The 17,627-nt window shown below is 40.8% G+C and overlaps 1 protein-coding gene across 1 annotated transcript in view; it reads right to left on the bottom strand.

Annotated features, from left to right (window-relative positions):
* The window catches only part of LOC144246307 (uncharacterized), a 135,040-nt gene that overhangs the window by 90,490 nt on the left and 26,923 nt on the right, over positions 1-17,627 (bottom strand). The window contains exons 5-7 of the mRNA XM_085569101.1: positions 7,545-7,671; positions 6,159-6,251; positions 2,560-2,739 (exon numbers count right to left, since the gene is read on the bottom strand). Coding sequence (XP_085425227.1) covers positions 2,651-2,739; positions 6,159-6,251; positions 7,545-7,671 — 309 coding nt within the window. The 3' untranslated portion in view covers positions 2,560-2,650. The remainder of the gene's footprint in view (positions 1-2,559; positions 2,740-6,158; positions 6,252-7,544; positions 7,672-17,627) is intronic.

Below are 17,627 nucleotides of genomic sequence, written 5' to 3'. Positions count from 1 at the left end.
TATTCATTGCTCACCAGCTGAGTGAAGATCGCTTGTGTACAAGGGCATCTGCTTTTCACAGGTGGGTCCGACGAGCCCAAATTATTCAATTCCTTGTGGAATTACAAAGAAAACTGTCGCTGAGGGGAAAAAAAAATCCCACACAACCAAAACTCTTCCTTCACCTGAACGCATCCAAATTAACTTTCAAGCAATTTAACAAGCATGGGGTCAGCCTTTCATCTCAGCTATTATTTATTGCATACACTGATGATGTTCTGAATAAAAATTTATTTTAATTATCTGTAATAATGTCATTTGACATTACCTGATTTTATTGTTAGCTGGGTTTCTTCCTCAAAAAATGAACTTCAGCCTCCAGAGATTTTAATCTTAACAAGACTTCATACATTAGAGTAGAATAGAATAGACCACTTGGAATAGACCACTTCCTTAAAAATATGTGAGGATCAAGTTTTAGAAGATTTTAATTTAGTTTCTGATGTTGCAATTTATTCTGAGGTCTAGTCCTAAAGAGATACATGTATTACTAGACATAGATACGTCAGAGGTAGCAGCAATAACTCACTGTTTTCTTAGTAAGAACAACCACCTCTTCACCAGACTGATATTTTTTCTTTCTTTCCATTTTTAAAAATAAGATTCTTATGAGAAGATATTTGTGTTTTAAATTCAGTGTAAAATACATGGACGCACAAATCTCAGCTTTGTAACACTGCTGACACTAACTAAAGACAACAAAAATCATCAGATTGGTAACATTTCCTCAATAGAAGTCCTCCCTCTAGATAATTATTAAAGACCTCAAAACTCCTGACCCCCAGATACACAGCCCCAAACTGCTGTCCCCAAGTGTTGCAGACATAAATGGGCTTCACAGCCAATGAACACAAGCTGGTTTGGACCAAGCTATGAGAGGGATCAAATCATAGATTCTCTAAATGCTCTTACAGTGTTGTGGCAACTCTCACACACCACTGACCCCCCCAACACTGACATTTCAGCTCACCTCAACTGCCTCAGAGCTGACATAAAAGATGTACAACCCCTGAAGTTAAAAGATCTGCCACATGCAGGGCTCTGCCTTCAGACACAGGCAATCCAAACCACTTTACATATTTATACACATGTATGCATGAGCACACAGGTTTCCTATGCAAAACAAAACAGTATCATTCTGTGCCAGGATTCCTGGGCAGCTTTTTCATGTGCTTGATGTAATCCACAGTTGGATTATGCAGGCTCCAGATCAGCACGATGAATTCCTCAGCCAAATGGTAATTTACAGTAGTCATTTCCAGAAATAGGACACTGATGTAATGGTTACACGAGTCTTTGCCTGTGTTTTTAACACCTCTGGTGTTCTGGGGTGCACAGTGTGGTACTTGTGTCCAGCTATCGTTCTTATCTACAGCATCTGGAGTGACAGCAGTGAGAGAAGATAGGCATGCTTTGCCTTTATTGCAGAGGCACAGATGATGGAAGGATAGGGGATAACCAGATTCAATAAATAAATAAACAAATGAATCTGCATGCTGTTGATTCCCCCATGCTTATTACTGTGCGTTCTACCACAAATATTCTCTTTGATGCTCACAAGAAAGATGAGCTACAAAGGCTGCAAGAATGTTTATGCCCATTACTGTCTTAATTACAAACTTGTCTGTCTATAAACAAATGAAAAATAATGTCTGTTTGTAGGCCCAGGCCAAAGTCCTAGGGCTGTAAAGTCAGCATTCCATTATTTTTTATTTGTCATAAGTAGCATTTTATATTGCCCTGAATGTGAACACCTGCAACATTAACAACTGTGCCCAACACATATTTAGAAAACAAAGTTTCTGGACTGTGTTTTAGTTATATATATGACCTAAAACAAACCACAGAAAAATTTCATGTGTAAGAGAACATACTGATAGCCTCTGGAAAATGCTCCTTATATAAAATCCTATGACTACAGCCATGGAGAAAGGATCCTGATGACACCTCAGCTGCCTGTACTACACTGATGGAGAAATAAGAAAATACACTGCAAGAGTTTAATTCACTGAATATAATGGACACCACTATAAAACACAGACCAAAATCACTAAGGACAAACAATGGCATAACCTGTACACAGGTTATGCAGCTATTTCTATATTGCAGCTATTTCTCAGGAGCTAAGCAAAACAAAATACATTATCCCACTCATGGTTCCTACTTTCCCTGCTTATATTAACGTATGTTTCATAGTTAAACACTTCTGTACTTTGACACATTTTCAAAAGAATAAAGAAAACATAATACATCCTTTCATTTTTTAATATTAAGCAATTTCTTTATATATACATATATACATTTATATATATTTAATTCTGGTAGTAAACTTGGGATTACTGTTCTTTCTGCTTTGATTATTTAAACAAATATTGCACTAAAATTTTCTAACAATGCCAATGCTTCTATAGACAGAGGTCAATGCACAAAGAGGATCCTCTCTGCCCTAGAATTATACCTTTATGCTTTACCAGCTTCCACTTTGCAACTAAGTTGTTTGTTCTTTATTTTTAATCTTACCTTAAGCATCAGAAGACCTGCAGGAGTCCTGCAGACAGTGGGATGGAAAACTTCTGCTTGGAGACTTTCACTGTGTATTCTGAATGATGGTTCAGATGAGTAAGAGCTTTTCCAGTGTTAAAATAATTTCTGCTGTAAATTTTACACTCCTGACAGGGTGACCACATCCAGGCTGATATGCTGCAAAAATAATAAAAATAACAACTTTCACCACTCAGAAACAGGCAAATATGTATCAGCTAAAGCAGTAAATGTCTGTGAGGGTTTTCTCTTCTCTGCTTTTGTAACTCTGGGGCAGGATATCAATATTAGCTGTAAGAGAAAGGCTGCCTGCACACTGCATTTAGATCTTGAACACACAAAGAGGTACATAGACCAGTGAGACTACAGAACTCAGAGTTTTGCAAAAACAACCATTCCCAAACAATCCCCTAGACAACAAATTCATTCTTTTTGTGTCCTCAGCCCACTGCTCGCTGCTTCTCTCTCTCAGTCCATGAGCTCCATGATGGCACTGCTCTCTGTTGGGACGCTGCACTGTGTCACCAGGAAAAGCAGCAGCTCTCCAGCTGCTCCCTACACAGCCTGGGGAAGCAGAGCAGCTCCCTGCAGTGGGGAGCAGGACAGCAGCAGTGCTCTGAGCTGCACACTGTGTGCATTTCCCTACACAGCCCGGGGAAGCAGAGCAGCAGGACAGCAGCAGTGCTCTGAGCTGCACACTGTGTGCATTTCAGCGCTGTGGGAAGGACATGCACCTGCCCTTCCACTGACACGTCACGTAGCCCCTAAAGTAACAGAGCAAACCTGACCCCTTGAATTGGCTGGAATAGGGGTGACATCACGGCCTCTCAAGCATCTTGTGGAATATTTATCACCACGTTTTTCTGGCAGGCAGAGTAACCATGGTAGAGGCTGAGGTGGCACTTCACTTGGTAATTGCACAGGCTGTAAACTCAACTGGGGACTTCCTCAGGACAACTGTGTCCTATGCCCAGGAAGCTGGAGATGGGATTAACATTGCAAGCTTAAGTCTATGATAAATCTCATCAGTGGATGCAGAATTGTCACTCTCTCAGCAGCCAAGGGCCTCCTCCACACAGCTCAGCTTGGCACAAGCCCGTCCTGCACCTGGTGCTCCACAAGGGACCCTGTGGATGGGCCAGCCTGGCCCTGTGTGAGCCACATCTCACGGAGGCAGAAATTCCTCCTGCCCTGCTCACAGATACCTCAGGCTCCTTAAGCAGTATTTGAGCAGCTTGACAATTCCATCTTTAGGGGTTATTACAGTACAAGTTTTACCTGTAAAAACGCTTATCCCACACAGGAAAAATATGTAAATAACCCTGCTCCATAGCTTTAATGAAATTAAATGTACTTTTGTATTTATATTTAATAAAACATGTGAAATACTAAATGTAATTGTACCCACGTACAATACACAAGCTCACAGCTTTCTATAGCAACACATGTGCTGTTGGACTCATCAAGCAATTTATATAGGGGCAGGGTGATTAATTTCAATCCTTACTTCTAAACACGTGTCTCACAGCATTAATGTATATTTTAATTACTGTGCCAAGCAGATGAGCACATAATAGCAGCTATCATTTCAGAATTTTACACACGTGGTTCACTATTTGAAAAAACCCCTCTTAGATGAACATTTGCTTTACAAAAGCAGAAGACTCTTGCTCTTATTGATGTCGCTTTATTTTAAAATCAAATCACAATTTCATGATACTCAGTATTGCTCTTAAAGCCCTGGGTTCTGTAGATATGCAATTACATGACACCTAACAATTTTTAAGACTAAGTATATCTCTAACTGTTGCGTTTTATGCTTAAAACATGTATCTCAGCAGCTCAGAAACCACTCTGGAAAGAAAATCTACAGTGCTTTAACGTCTTCTAACATTGAAACTATGACATGATTTTCAAATCCAAGCTAATATTTTTCTATATTAATACCTGAAATTAGTAACGCCACACTATTAACCCAGGAATCTGCTGTGAAGGCCAAGGCCAGCCAACAGCATCAGCTGCTGGCACTGCTTCCAGCAGATGGTCAGTAAAAACACCTACACCCCTTAGAGGGGCTGGACAAGAGTGATGAGGATCACAGGGAGCCACTCCGCCTGTCCTGGTGCCAGCATCCCATGGGACAGCCTGGGTCAGCCCCAGCGCTGTCCTGAGAGGCTTCTGTGCCATTCCTCAGCCTGCTGAGCGATACCGCAGTGTAGGCAGAACAACAGGGACCCCCAGGATGACCATCAGCCCTGTGAGAAGGGGCTAAGGGACCTGAGCAGGCTCTGGTGAGAGCTCGCCACACCCAAAGGAGGCTAGGAGAAGCCAGAGCTAAGTTATTCACAGTGGGCTGTCGTGGGAGAACAAGGGACACAGACAGAATTTGAAATACACAAGGTTCAGCTAGAAACAAAGGAAAACCTTTCTGCCATTAAGTCAGGCAAGCAGCGGAAGGGGCTGCACAGAGAGGCTGTGCAGCCTCCATACTCAGAAGCTTTCATGACCTAACTGAACAAAACCTTGAACCACAGGGTCTCAGCTGGCCCAGCTTTAAGCAGGAGGCTGGACTAGATGCCTCCCAAGGTCCTTCCACTCTGAAGGATAAGCCTATGACTGCCCTGTGCTGCTGACCATTGCTGCTTAACTGGAATGTTCTCTGGAGTTCATCTCTTCTCAAAAAATTTTATTTCCTCTGTTCACTTCTCAGAGACCCTTACTCTTGACACCCTTCAGTCCCTGGAAAAGCATCTTATCTAACACCTGTGGGACTTTTTTCTCTCTAAGAGCCAAGAGCTTCAGATAATTGAACCCCAAAGTATTTCAGCAAATACTCGACCACTCACAGGCTGGTTTTGGACTTTACTGTTCTATATACTGAGTAACAACTCACTGTATAGAACACACACACACACACACACACACACAGACACACAGCATTTAACATGCACAACAGAGGAGTGAAATACCTGTTCATTTCATCCTCATCATGACCAAAATCCAATTTAGTTCAGGACATTTTTCCTTTATCTTTTAAAACATACAATTCCATATCTCACCTTGACATATCTTTTCTCAATCAGGTCAAAACCACTGCTGAAACTGCTGGTGTAAATGTATTTCCATTACTTTCCTCCCGCATATGTTCTACATTTTCAGTTCCCAAAGCACAGTGCAGAGATCAGGAAGAGCCCTATGGCAGATTCCATGAAGAACAGAAACCCAGAACCCACTGGCAGCCTGGCCCATGAAGCAGATTTCCACACATGGACCTGTTTTTATGGCTACTGGAATGCTGAGCCAATACAACCATACAGAAGGGAACTAAGAAGAAGTGGTGTTGAGCTACCTAGAACCCGAACTATCTGACATTTGAAAATGCTTCTTAGGCTCTTACATGAGGTCCTGGGGACATTTTGGTACACAGACTTTACTGCTCAAGTCTGAAAATAGGCCAGAGGGAACTCACTGGAACAATTCTTATAAGTAGTTGGAAATACACAGCTGTAACAGGTGACCCCAAAGCAACTCACACACACAGCACAAACCCACCATACTCTGATTAGAAGACCACCTACCTAAAGCAACTGCTTTAGTTCCTGGAATGCTTCTCCTTAATTCCTTTGTCTTGTCCAGCTGGGCCCTAACTCCATTTTGCCAATGTGTATAACCTACCCTTAGAAAATATCAAACAGACAAATCAGGTTCCAGCCTCTGGAACCAAGATATTACTGCACTCCATAAGCTATTAAGTGGTTTCAAATTATGGCAAACAAATCCCTCAAGGCTCACTTAGAAAAAAAAATATAAAAACACAGGTCTAAGCTTGCCAGACTGTCTGCCTCTCACATTCACAGAAACCCGCCTCAGAAGAAGAAAAAAAAAATCTTTATTATGTATGAGGTACAGACCATCTGCGATGGGCTTTGAGAGCCAACTTAAAAGTGGGGGGGAGGAGAGTGTTCCCAACTGCATTCACAGTCAATGAAGAGCTTGAGACTCTGCAGCTGTCTATGGGCAGGGAAGAGGTGGTGGGGCAAGGGTGAATGAGGCTGCACAAGACCTGCCAGGATCAAGGATGGAAAGGCACATTGTTACACACAAACTGTGTGTAGAAGCATATGGAGAACAGCATCAAGAACCAAGAAAACCTTGTGGAGACAGTGACATCATCCTATAAACAAGGTATTCTAGGAGTGCTGCTTCCCTGTCACTGCGGTAAAGTAAGGGATGATAATATTACTATGTGGTTGTAGACCACTGAATGCCTCATGCCATGGGAAGTAAGAATGGCAACAGCAGTAAACTGGTAGCAGCAAAGAATATGGGAAGGCTTTCTTTTTTACCCTTTCTTTTAGAGAATTATACACATCTTTCCATATCAGTCTTCAAAATGTTCATAATTCTTTTGACACCTCTTTTCACTACTCCACTACACATATCTGTATTAGCCATTTACTGTTATGCATACCATACAGCTCAATAATGTTTCATTTCTGAAAAGGAAAAAAATTACTTTTTAAAAGATTTTAACCACCGAAACTAGAGTAAGATTTAACCCTCCCTGTCCAAAAGACCCCAAATCCCATGAGAACATTTTCTAACTAAACCCACGAGAACATTTTCTAACACTTAGCAGATTGCTGTGCCTTTGTGTGTTTGCAGCTCAACAAACAGGATAGTTCCTTTGGCTGCTAATGAACTGTGACCAGGTTAACATGAGTAAACCCTTACAAGTGACTGTTGCTGATTCTATCAGGAAGCTCATCTATTTACAGTTCTACTCAAGCCAAAATCATCACAAGTATTTGTCCTGTTTCGTAAAACTTTGCAGGCTTTTTAAACACTACAAATGAAACCCTGCATTCATTGATATTGCTGGCTAGAGCTCACTCAACGCCTGTGGGGTCAGGCTGTCACCTGGAACACGAGTGTGTGTATGGGCTGATGCTGTAAATACTTACCGGCTGTGGAAGGGGCACTGGTGAATCTTGCTGTCACACACCGAGCTCCCTTTTCCCAGCGGTCTGCTCCACCTGGCTGCTCCCAGCTCCGCAGCGAGTGATGCCCTTCCAAGGGCCAGAGCTGGACCTGCGGGTTTGCAATGAGGCAGCTCAGGTGCACGTTCTGCTGAGGAAGCACTAATCCCCAGCGAAAGGCTGGGGTGGGGAGTCTGGGGCAGTAGCAACTCCAAGCAGCTTCCAGGAGGCTTGCCAGAGGTTGTCTGCCAGCCCCCCAGCTCTGCTCCTGCACAGAGCCCGCACACGCCAGGGTTTCCAGCAACATCCCTGCCTGCAGGGGAGGCTGAGGCCTGGTGAGAACAGGCACCTCCCACACGGGCACAAGGACATCGCTTTCACTTTGCTCAAGCACTACTGGGAGAACCAGAGCAGGAGTGCTGGGCTTAAATCTGGTCATTTATTTAAAATAAGGTCAATTTTGCATACCTATGCCAATATCTATAGAAAATGTACTGGCTGTGCCCTTGCAACTCCACACTGGGCTGCATACACTAAGCATCAATTCAGATGAACCCTTGCTATGAGAATGCCTTTTTACCCACCTATCAAGGAATATGGTTATGCCTAAGCAGGGAATTTTAAGTTGTTTCCCAGACTGTTCCTGAATCCAACTGCAACCTGTTTATTTTGACCTCAGTTCTTAGAAACTGTTGATGCCACGGTAGAAATATGCTGTGTGTTCCAACAGGCAACAAACAGTCCTAATGAGAGCACACTCCATCTGTGCTGCCAGTGCACACAGCCTCAGCCTATAGCTCGGATACGCTGGAGCTGAGCGTGCAGGGACGAGCTCATGCTGCAAGGGCTGTCCTGGCACAGCAGAGCTCCCTGAAACAGGCCTCTGGGAGAGTCCCGAGGCAGCCAGGGTAGGCACCAGCAGCACTTGAGCTCTCCCCTCCCTGTTCTGAGCTTGCAGAGTACAAGTGCTTACGTTTTTTACATGTTCCAAAACTACAAAGTAAAGAGAGCTGACTTAAAAACTGGCCAGTGCTCTCAAAAGGTAGGAGTTAAAGTGTGCAGAACATATGGCACTATTTACAGCCGGCTCGCACACTGAATCCAAGAGAATTTTCCACCAGCCTCGTACTCTGCAAAAGGTACATTACAGAAAAATGCATCTGGGGATCCTTTAATTTCTCTTGCATCTTCTCTTATAAGATGCAGCTGGGGAGCAACACCCACTGGTATTGGTGGCATGAAACGGCGATCCTTTCCTATTACCGAGGTCTGGTACAAATTACCATGGATTTAGAGGCACTATATAAAAGACAGTGCTGATTTGTTTCTAAATTTGTATCTTGATTAAACTGTCAGGCTATAGCACAATTGCAGAGCTCACCTGACTTTAAAATCCTGCAACAATAAATTATCCAAGGACTGCAATACCATTGAAAATACTTATAAATGGATCAATACTATGCTTTATGTTTAGATTTTACATCTCGGTCATGCCAAATCAAACAGAATAGAAGCAACACTTTACATTCAAACTGTAAAATCAGGGTGCTCCAAATAAAACTGTAAAGCAGGATTTTAAAAACCATCAAGCTGGCCAACAGAATAACAACTGAATTATTATTTTCAGAATTATTTTAAACACTGTGTTGTGGTAAACAAAAAAATCAAATACAAAGGGCCAAAACTCCTGCTCTGAGGATCTTGCATGCAAACTTACATAGGTCAGATCAGTGTTTTTCAGCATTTATCCCTGTAAATAGAGCAGAATTTGGTCTCATCTGTTAAAGCAGTCATTTACTCTGGAATAGCTTAAATGATACTGAATATATTTTAACTATCCAGAATCTCAGCATCTAGGATTAGTGCTGCAAACACACATAGGCATTGTAGTCTAATGAAACAAAAAGTCAACACAAATATGTTGCAAAAGTAAAAGATCTCAGCAAAAGTGAGATCAGCCATGCAGAACTTTAAAAAAGTTGCTTAGGAATTAAAATACTATTATTAAAGCTACTGTTATTGAACTATGTTAGTGCTTTCACAGTTTATTGAACCACTATGCATAATGTAAATACTATAAAACAGAATAGATCAGTTTTCCATCATGATTACAAGCCCTTGCTGCTCCTAAAGCTTTTGCTTTTTTAACTATGTCCTTGAAGGTTTGAACACAATTTTTCTCTTGCTTTTACAGGGTATATATGTAAGAAAAGATCTATTCTAAATTAATTAATCAACACACACCCTTCCAAAGAGGGAATATATGATAAAAGTTTTACATAGTGAAGTTCAGGCATATTTTTATACACTCAAAAGAGGGTAATTGATCCTCCCCTCTCCCCAGTTTCAAATGTGGAACTTGGCTGCTATGGCTTCTTTCCCACACAAATCAAGCCCTGGCTCTTTTGAATTGAAACAATATGGGATGATTATTGTGGGAAATTTTTTACTGTTACTGTAATTTAAAACTTTCTGTACCTAATTTTGCATTTTCTATAAATCAAAAACCCATTTCACTTAGGGCTACAATTAAATAGAGGAAATCAAAGACTAACTTCTAAGCAAGTCTTGCTATTAATCATAGGACAAACTAGTAGTACAACTACTTTTACTGCAGTTCTTTTCTGCCTGGGAACTACATTTTCATCTGAAGCTCAAGTTCTTCAGAAGAGACTGTGGCACAGATGAGACAAATTAAACAGAGGTACAGCGATTGGGAGAGCACCATGTGCTGCTGAAGATGAGCCTGCCCAGCAGTCCAGCACAGGGCTGCTGCAGAGACAACTAGCCAGGGTCTGACACTGCCATTCCAGAAGCTACCATGCTTCTTCCTTCACCAGGAGCAGCCAGAGTCACATCTATTGCTTTACACACCTGAAGTGAAATCAGTGTCTTTCTCCTTTTAAAAGAAAAATTTACAAAATCAGTGCATTTCAACACTGAAGTTTGTATTGAACAAACACACAAAAGTAAAATTAAAATCGGAGTGCAAAATGAAACTTTGTGGAATATGGAAACATAGGTCTTCTGTTTTTTCAAATTGGAAATCAGATGATGTATTTTTATTTTCTAAAAATAAAAAAATGCATACTGATCGCTAGACAAAATAAAACATGAATTCTCAAATCAACAGAAACACGTCTCACCCAGCTGTCTTTATTTTTTATCTCTGTCGCTGTTTCTCAAAAAAATTTTTACGTAATTTCTTTTTTTTCATATATTTTAGGGAGAGGTTTCATGTCTCATGGTGTTAATCTTTGCAAAACTCCTACAGAGGTACAAGTCATACAAGTCATCACATTATTTACAGCAGTATATCTACAAAAAGTGATCCTAGTAACTTATTAATAAAATATATGCTCAAAAGAAAAATTTGCTTCCAGTTAAATAGTCTGTAATGTGTATATTCCATGCTAAAGAGGAGCCTTTCACCGATTGCAAAATAAAATTCAAATGTATCTTGTAAAAAATTCCACTTCTTAAAATCAGACACAAAGAAAACAGCTATGAGGAGTTTGAGGAGTTATTGGAAGGGCTTCTTACATAAAGAGAACAAAACCTTCCCAAGACTGACTTACGACTCCACTCCAATATTGTGATCGACAGAACATGAATGGAAACAGTTTCACCTCTGAGCAGAACTAGATTTTAAAAGTAAGTAACTTACTGAGGCTAAAGATTGAAACACTGGTTTACCATTGATTTTCTTCCTAAGATCTCTCACATACTTGCAACTCTCATTATCTCTGACAATGAACCCCTGCAACAATCGACACATCTGTTTCTCAAAAAGGGCACTGAAACCACGACAGTGGCTGTGGCACCAGGAGCTCCCAGACCTTTGCTTCAGGCTGCTGAAACCTGCTCATCCCTTTGAGCACACCTTTCACTGAGGACAACAGGGAGCTTCTTCTGCCTTTCTCTGATCTGCTATCACTCAAAGGCAGGCACTGACCACACAGGAGGTGCACAAGTGAGACAGTGCCTGCAAAAACAGCTTTGCCTACCAGCAATGTTGGAAAGACTGGATGTCAACTGACCTAAAGAGCGAAGGAAGAAAGAGTGAGGAAGACCCAAAAAAATCAAACACAGAAGTTTGGAAGTCTCATGCAAAGAGCACGAAAAAAGCTGGGAGCACTCACTTCATGTAGATACCTAAAAACCATGCTCAACTCTACAGTCCAGACTGGAGCATCTACACCTTCTCTTTTTCTGTTTAGGTTTATCACATTAATTTATCCCATTTGATCTCAACTGATACTGCAAATAAAGGAGGGGAGTTGCCTGCCCTGGCCAGCTTACACACCCCTAGTGCTCAGGACATCCATATGCAGCTGGGCCTGGAAGTGGAAATGAGGGTCCAGGACACTAGCTAACAAAAACACTCCTGAGCCAGCTGGAGACACCAAAATAAACACTAGCACCACAACGTAGGGGCCCAGCAGCACTCACCCAAAGATTTTCAGTCAGTAACAATCAGTCTATAAAGCTGCCAAACTGGGCAGAGGAATACTAGGAACATTTCAGAGAAGTCTGGCTGCAGGACTCCTGTATTCCTACCTTTGGTTCAAAGCACTGGTTTGCCAGTCGGCACCAAGCAGCTGTGGATGAGGAGAGAGGGGATGTGGTGGAGAGGCAGAGAGGACATGGAAAGAGTCCCAGTCCAGGACCAGATGTGGGTGCACAGGTCAGCCCTGTCTATAAGCACCTGCAGGACTTTGTTTTCACAGGGACATTTATTAAAAATGCAGGGAACAACTAAACCCAAACAGCTTTTCCAGTGTTTCTGAAACACCCTGGCCTGCTGGAGCTGTCCACAGGGTGGAACCAGCGTGGCCCTGTGCACTCAGCTGCTCCTTGCTGAGCACCCCGTGTGTGTCTGGGGCACTCCAGGGTGGCCACGCTCTCAGGGAATGGACACTGGACGCAGAGTGACCTGGACATCTGCTGCTCCAGCCAGTGCCACAGTGCCAGTGTGGACAAATCTGCCACCTGGCTCCCAGAAGCTAAGCTCCTAGTGCAAACAGAGGAGAGGCTGCTGCAAAAAGAAAGAAATCCTAAATTCAATTACACTTAGGCAAGCAATAGGATCAAAATAATAGAATTCTCAAAGAGAAAAAAAATCCAGCAAACAAAACATGTAAAGTATGCTTATGTGTTTATTTTTAAAAGTTGCCTCCCACCTTTCTGTTCTGCATTCATAAAATGTTATGATTTGTAAATTCTAGTTTTCATTGTCATTGTTTAGTATTCTGTAAAATTTTTGGGGGATTGGGGTTTTATTTGGATTTTTTAATGTGATGATCTACCTAACCTTCCCATATAATCTTAAAATGCTATCAACGTACCAGATTTTAATTACTTGCACAGAAGAATCCTAAACTGGAAGGATAAGAGACCAGGCAATTTCACAGTATCCTTCTCCCAAGCTGTTCAGTTCTGACTTAGACTTTGACTTCAGGTATATTGATGCAGATGCTGAGTGGGTTACTCTCTCCTATTATTTATCAATGTATATAACAGAGTGATTAATTTACAAGATAGCGGTGATTAAAGAAACCTTATGGCAAGCAATACATAACCTTTCCCCTTTGGTAAGGAGCACCAGTGAATTTTGGGAGGAAAGGCCTCCCAAAGTTATGAGAAAAGCCTCCATTCAGAGGCAGTCAAGGTCTAGAAGAGCAGCTATACCCCAGATGTAGACTTGTGCAAGGGCAGCACTGGACCCCTCAAATTCTGCAGACTCTGCATCCCGAGCAACTCTCGCTTCCCAAATCAGTGCTGTGCATTGGCTGTACATGGTTTATTCAGCCATCAGCTGTTTCTCACACCGAAAATCTCATGGGCAACACCAGATTTATCTCCAACTTACAAGGGGAGGTGCTGAGGCACAGAAAGAGGAAGAAACTTGAAGAGGCTCTTACATTTATACTCACGGCTGACTGAAAAAGAATCTCCCAACTTCTCACTCACTTTTCCAAACAATGGCATCACAATTCCCATTTCAGCAAGGCCTAATTTCTGGACAATAGCATACCTAGATGCATATTTTACAAATTAAAGGATACTATAAGAAAAGAAAGAAGAATGACTAAATAAAATCTGTGATCAAAATAATCTGCAGCCCCAGAAGTGTTAATTATTCTTTGTACCCATTATTTCTTCCAGTGGCTTCTACAGTAGTAGCTCATGATACACAACAGACAGAAAAAAGCTGCGGGCTATCTGAAGCAATTTGTGTGGGGCTTAAACTTTATGTAAGCTTTGAACTAGCCATCAGCATGAAGCTGAAATTCACTACGTGAAGAGTGGTGTTTTTTTTTTTTAATTGCCATTAGAAGCAATACCCACCCAACAGCTACTGGTCACCTGTGGAAACTTTTTGTCCTGAGTGCTCTACAGAAATGCTCATACAGAGCCAGAACAGAGGCTGCAAGCACACTGGCAAAGTGGTTTTTCAGCTTGATCTCCTGGTGTTAATTGAATTTTTCTATTTGTTCTTCCACTACTTGCAAACTTAAAACTAATAGACATAGTTAAGGTGTAGGCCTAGTTTTTCACAGATTAATGTTCAGGAGAGATTGTTAGCACTTCCTGCTGAACCTTCAATTGCTCTTCCATTTAATGTTTCAGGTTAGATTTTATCTCAGGAGGAACATACTGAACAAGAAAAGTTACAAAATTCAGGACTGGATAAAGGTGCACTCACACCCCTTTTCCAGGTGAAATCCAACCCATCACCAGGCCTGTGCGGACCCTTCGGTGTATTCAGCTCAGCAGGTATCAAAAAGCTTGCAGCAACTATTTCAACAATAATGGAGTTTTAGTGCTTCTGTGTCCAGCCCAGAACCTTATATGGGTGCAAACCAGCCATATCCAGCTGACACTGTGAAGAAATCTATTTTGGGAAGAGAATTATGCTCATACTTCAAGTTCCTTCCAACTTGATAAAACCGATTGCAAGACATGGCCTGCAGTGTCCTGGACCAAAGGGACCTGCAGAGCAAGGACACACATCCGTGTATGGCACTTCCCACAAACATGAAGGTCTCCTTAGAAAATTACACTTATTCTGTGTTCACTGACTTCCACTCTGGCCTGCTCCTTGCAGCAGTTACAACCACCTTCCAAGTTTGCTTTCCTGTCCAAAATCAGCCCACTCCTTGAGACTCCAGGCCACCTTGTTCCCAGCTGGCTGCACCTGCAGCCATGTGCTATTCCTTAATAGGTTTTAAAAAATTAATTTGATAGAAATCCTTTATCTTCTCTTAAGCAACACTGCTGAGCTTTGATTCCTGAAAGCATTTTGGGGAAAACAAAATGCAAGCACCAGATAGACACCATTTTTGTGCTATTAAATACCACCCCCAAAAGCATTTTGTGTTATAGAGAAGTGATCACTAGTCTACGTAAAGTGCTAAATAGCATCCTAAATGTTTACATGTGAATATTGTACATGCAACTTCACTTTAATTTACACCAAATAGGAGCGCACTCATACAAAAAATACTCAGATCTCATACAGGACACATATACATAGGTTATACTTTAAATGAAATAATTTTATAGAGACATTCAAAGGTACCAATAAGACAGTAGAAATAATTGTTTTAGTATAATTTAAAATGTAAATGTCACATAATATGTAATTTAAATGTAAATCTGCACCTTAAACCTTCAATCCATCAATGTAAATCTCCATTTAAGAAACAAAATTTCCATGTGATCATGGTAATTCCTCCTTCTATAATAATTACAGAATGAGAAATGTATAACCTTCAATTAAAAACTGGTAACTAGCTATCTTCATAACGGATCGAGTTGAAAAATTGTTTTTATTAAATGGTTACTACTAAAAATATATTTTAAAATGTTAATTATTTATTCACATAATAACTAAGCAATCAAAAAATCCCTATATGTCACACTGCATTAAAACCAAAACTAAACCTCATGATGAACCCCTGCAGCAAAATTGTGTATGTCCTTTGGGCCTGTAAGAGAGTTTCCATCCATTTTGGGATGTGATCAATTCCTTCCATGCACCCTGCAATTCATAAATGCGTGCTGGATTAGCAAGAAAACTGATGCCCTGTCCCTAAAAGGCAGATTCTGACACACCTTGGGTTAAACTGGGTAAAGCAAGAAGGTCCAAAAGCTCACTGCCCAAGTCTGAAGCTTGTGCATAATGTAGCATACTTCAAGAGTCATTCGAGTTCAGGCTTCCTGCATCAGGTTTTTAAATTAGTCATAGATGGGTTTGAGAGGACAATCCAAAACCCTCTGATATCTGTGGGAGACTTTCCACTGACTCAGGACTGGATATACTATTTTGTTTCCTATAGACAAATTAGACAATACATCTTATCTGCCAAAGGTAACAAAACTATCATGAGAACTCTCCTTTCTAAAAAAAAAAAAAAAAAGAAAAAAGAAAAATAAAAAAGTCTGCAACCAGAGAGAAAAATAAATATATACACCAAAAAAGATGAAAATAAAGAATGATTTATCAAAGAGGAAAATATTTTGAAAATTATACTTGCTGTATATACAAATGTAGAAGTAAATATACCAGAGCTTTTTGTGTTTGGGTGGCAAAACAAATACAGTGATCAAAATCTCTTGGATGCAACAAAACAGCCTTCCTAGCCTTTTGCAGACTGCATTCCAATAGAAAGCACGAGCAGCTCTGAAAAGACTGCCAATGCATTTAGAAGTCCATTTCAAAGCTTCGTGTTCACCAACACAGAACTGCCTGAACTGAAACAACTGTCCATCTGAGACACTGTCAATATTTGTAGCTGCTTTATGGTTATTACACCCTGCAGATGAAAATGCAAATGAACTCTCCCACCGAACAGCCCCTCCTCGATCACCTATGCTACTGCAATTCCATGAGACCAGTTACTGCAAGCAATGCTTCAGAAATAATAACCTAACTTACGCGAAAAAAACAGCATTTGGTGATCACTTTTACAGGTCCCTTAGAACTGCCTCCTCTTTCTGAGGAATTAACTTCAGTGTAAACCACCTTGGCCTAGCAGGGCTGTGAAAAACAGAAACGCTGTGTCTCACATATTTCTCTAAGCCACTCAGTTCAGCGGCCTGTCCCCCCAACATTAAAATAAATAGACTTGATGGTGCTGCTCCTTGTCTGCTAGCTCCTGTTTGCAGGGTACTTTTCTACTTTTGAAATTATGTAAAATGAGAAAAAAAAAAAAAAACAGAGAAAAATAAAGAAAACAAGACCAGTCTAAATAGTACTATTTTTCTATTTTGGCACTCCAAAAATATTTGCCTCTGTAGGTATAAAACCATGTGAACTCTTTTATTATTGAAATTGTAGCTGGCCTCTCCTGTGGAAACGTCTGCTTACATTGACAAAAGAACTTCAGGAGCTGAATGAGTGCCACAGCAAACATATCTGTGTGAAGGTATCTGAATAAATGGGCGACATGCTAAGTGTCCTTCAGATTTAAAGTATGGCAAAATATCAGTCAGCAATTCAAGTGCAATCAATCAAGGGCTTTAGAAAATGATGACTTAATTAATATTTTATAAAGGTATATTGGTTATTATAATAGTAAATTCGTTTTTCCTTGGCCTCCTTCCCTCCCCTTTGCAAAATGTTCGATCGGTATGCAAAGCAATTTACTTTTCTATTTGCGCTTTAACAAGTTTGAAAAGAGCAAATCACTTTCAAACTCCACACAGATTGGACAGGAGCTAAATGTTTTCCTTGGCAGATAACAGGATACGACGGTTGAGGTTAATTTAAATTTACGTGTGTAAAAATAAATAGGCAGTACACTGCCATCTCAAATCTATAGACTCCTTCCAAAAAGGCTGCCCTAATTTAAATAAAAAATGCATAAGGTAATGCATCAGCTACACACCAAATATTGACCCAACATTCCCTCTTTTTTATTCATAGAACACACGTTTGGAGCACCAGTGAGATAAAGCTCTTTGGAGCACCACCCCACCCCATTTTGGTTTTTTTTAAAGCAAAACGACAAAACGTGATTCATGCTTAGATGTGTATTTTGGAGCATCATGCCTAGACAA

This window comes from Lonchura striata, chromosome 1A (assembly GCF_050655825.1).
Source record: "Lonchura striata isolate lonStrDom1 chromosome 1A, ASM5065582v1, whole genome shotgun sequence".
NCBI lineage: Eukaryota > Metazoa > Chordata > Aves > Passeriformes > Estrildidae > Lonchura > Lonchura striata.
Note: the sequence above shows the minus strand (reverse complement) of the source record. Positions and strands in the feature narration are given on the sequence as shown.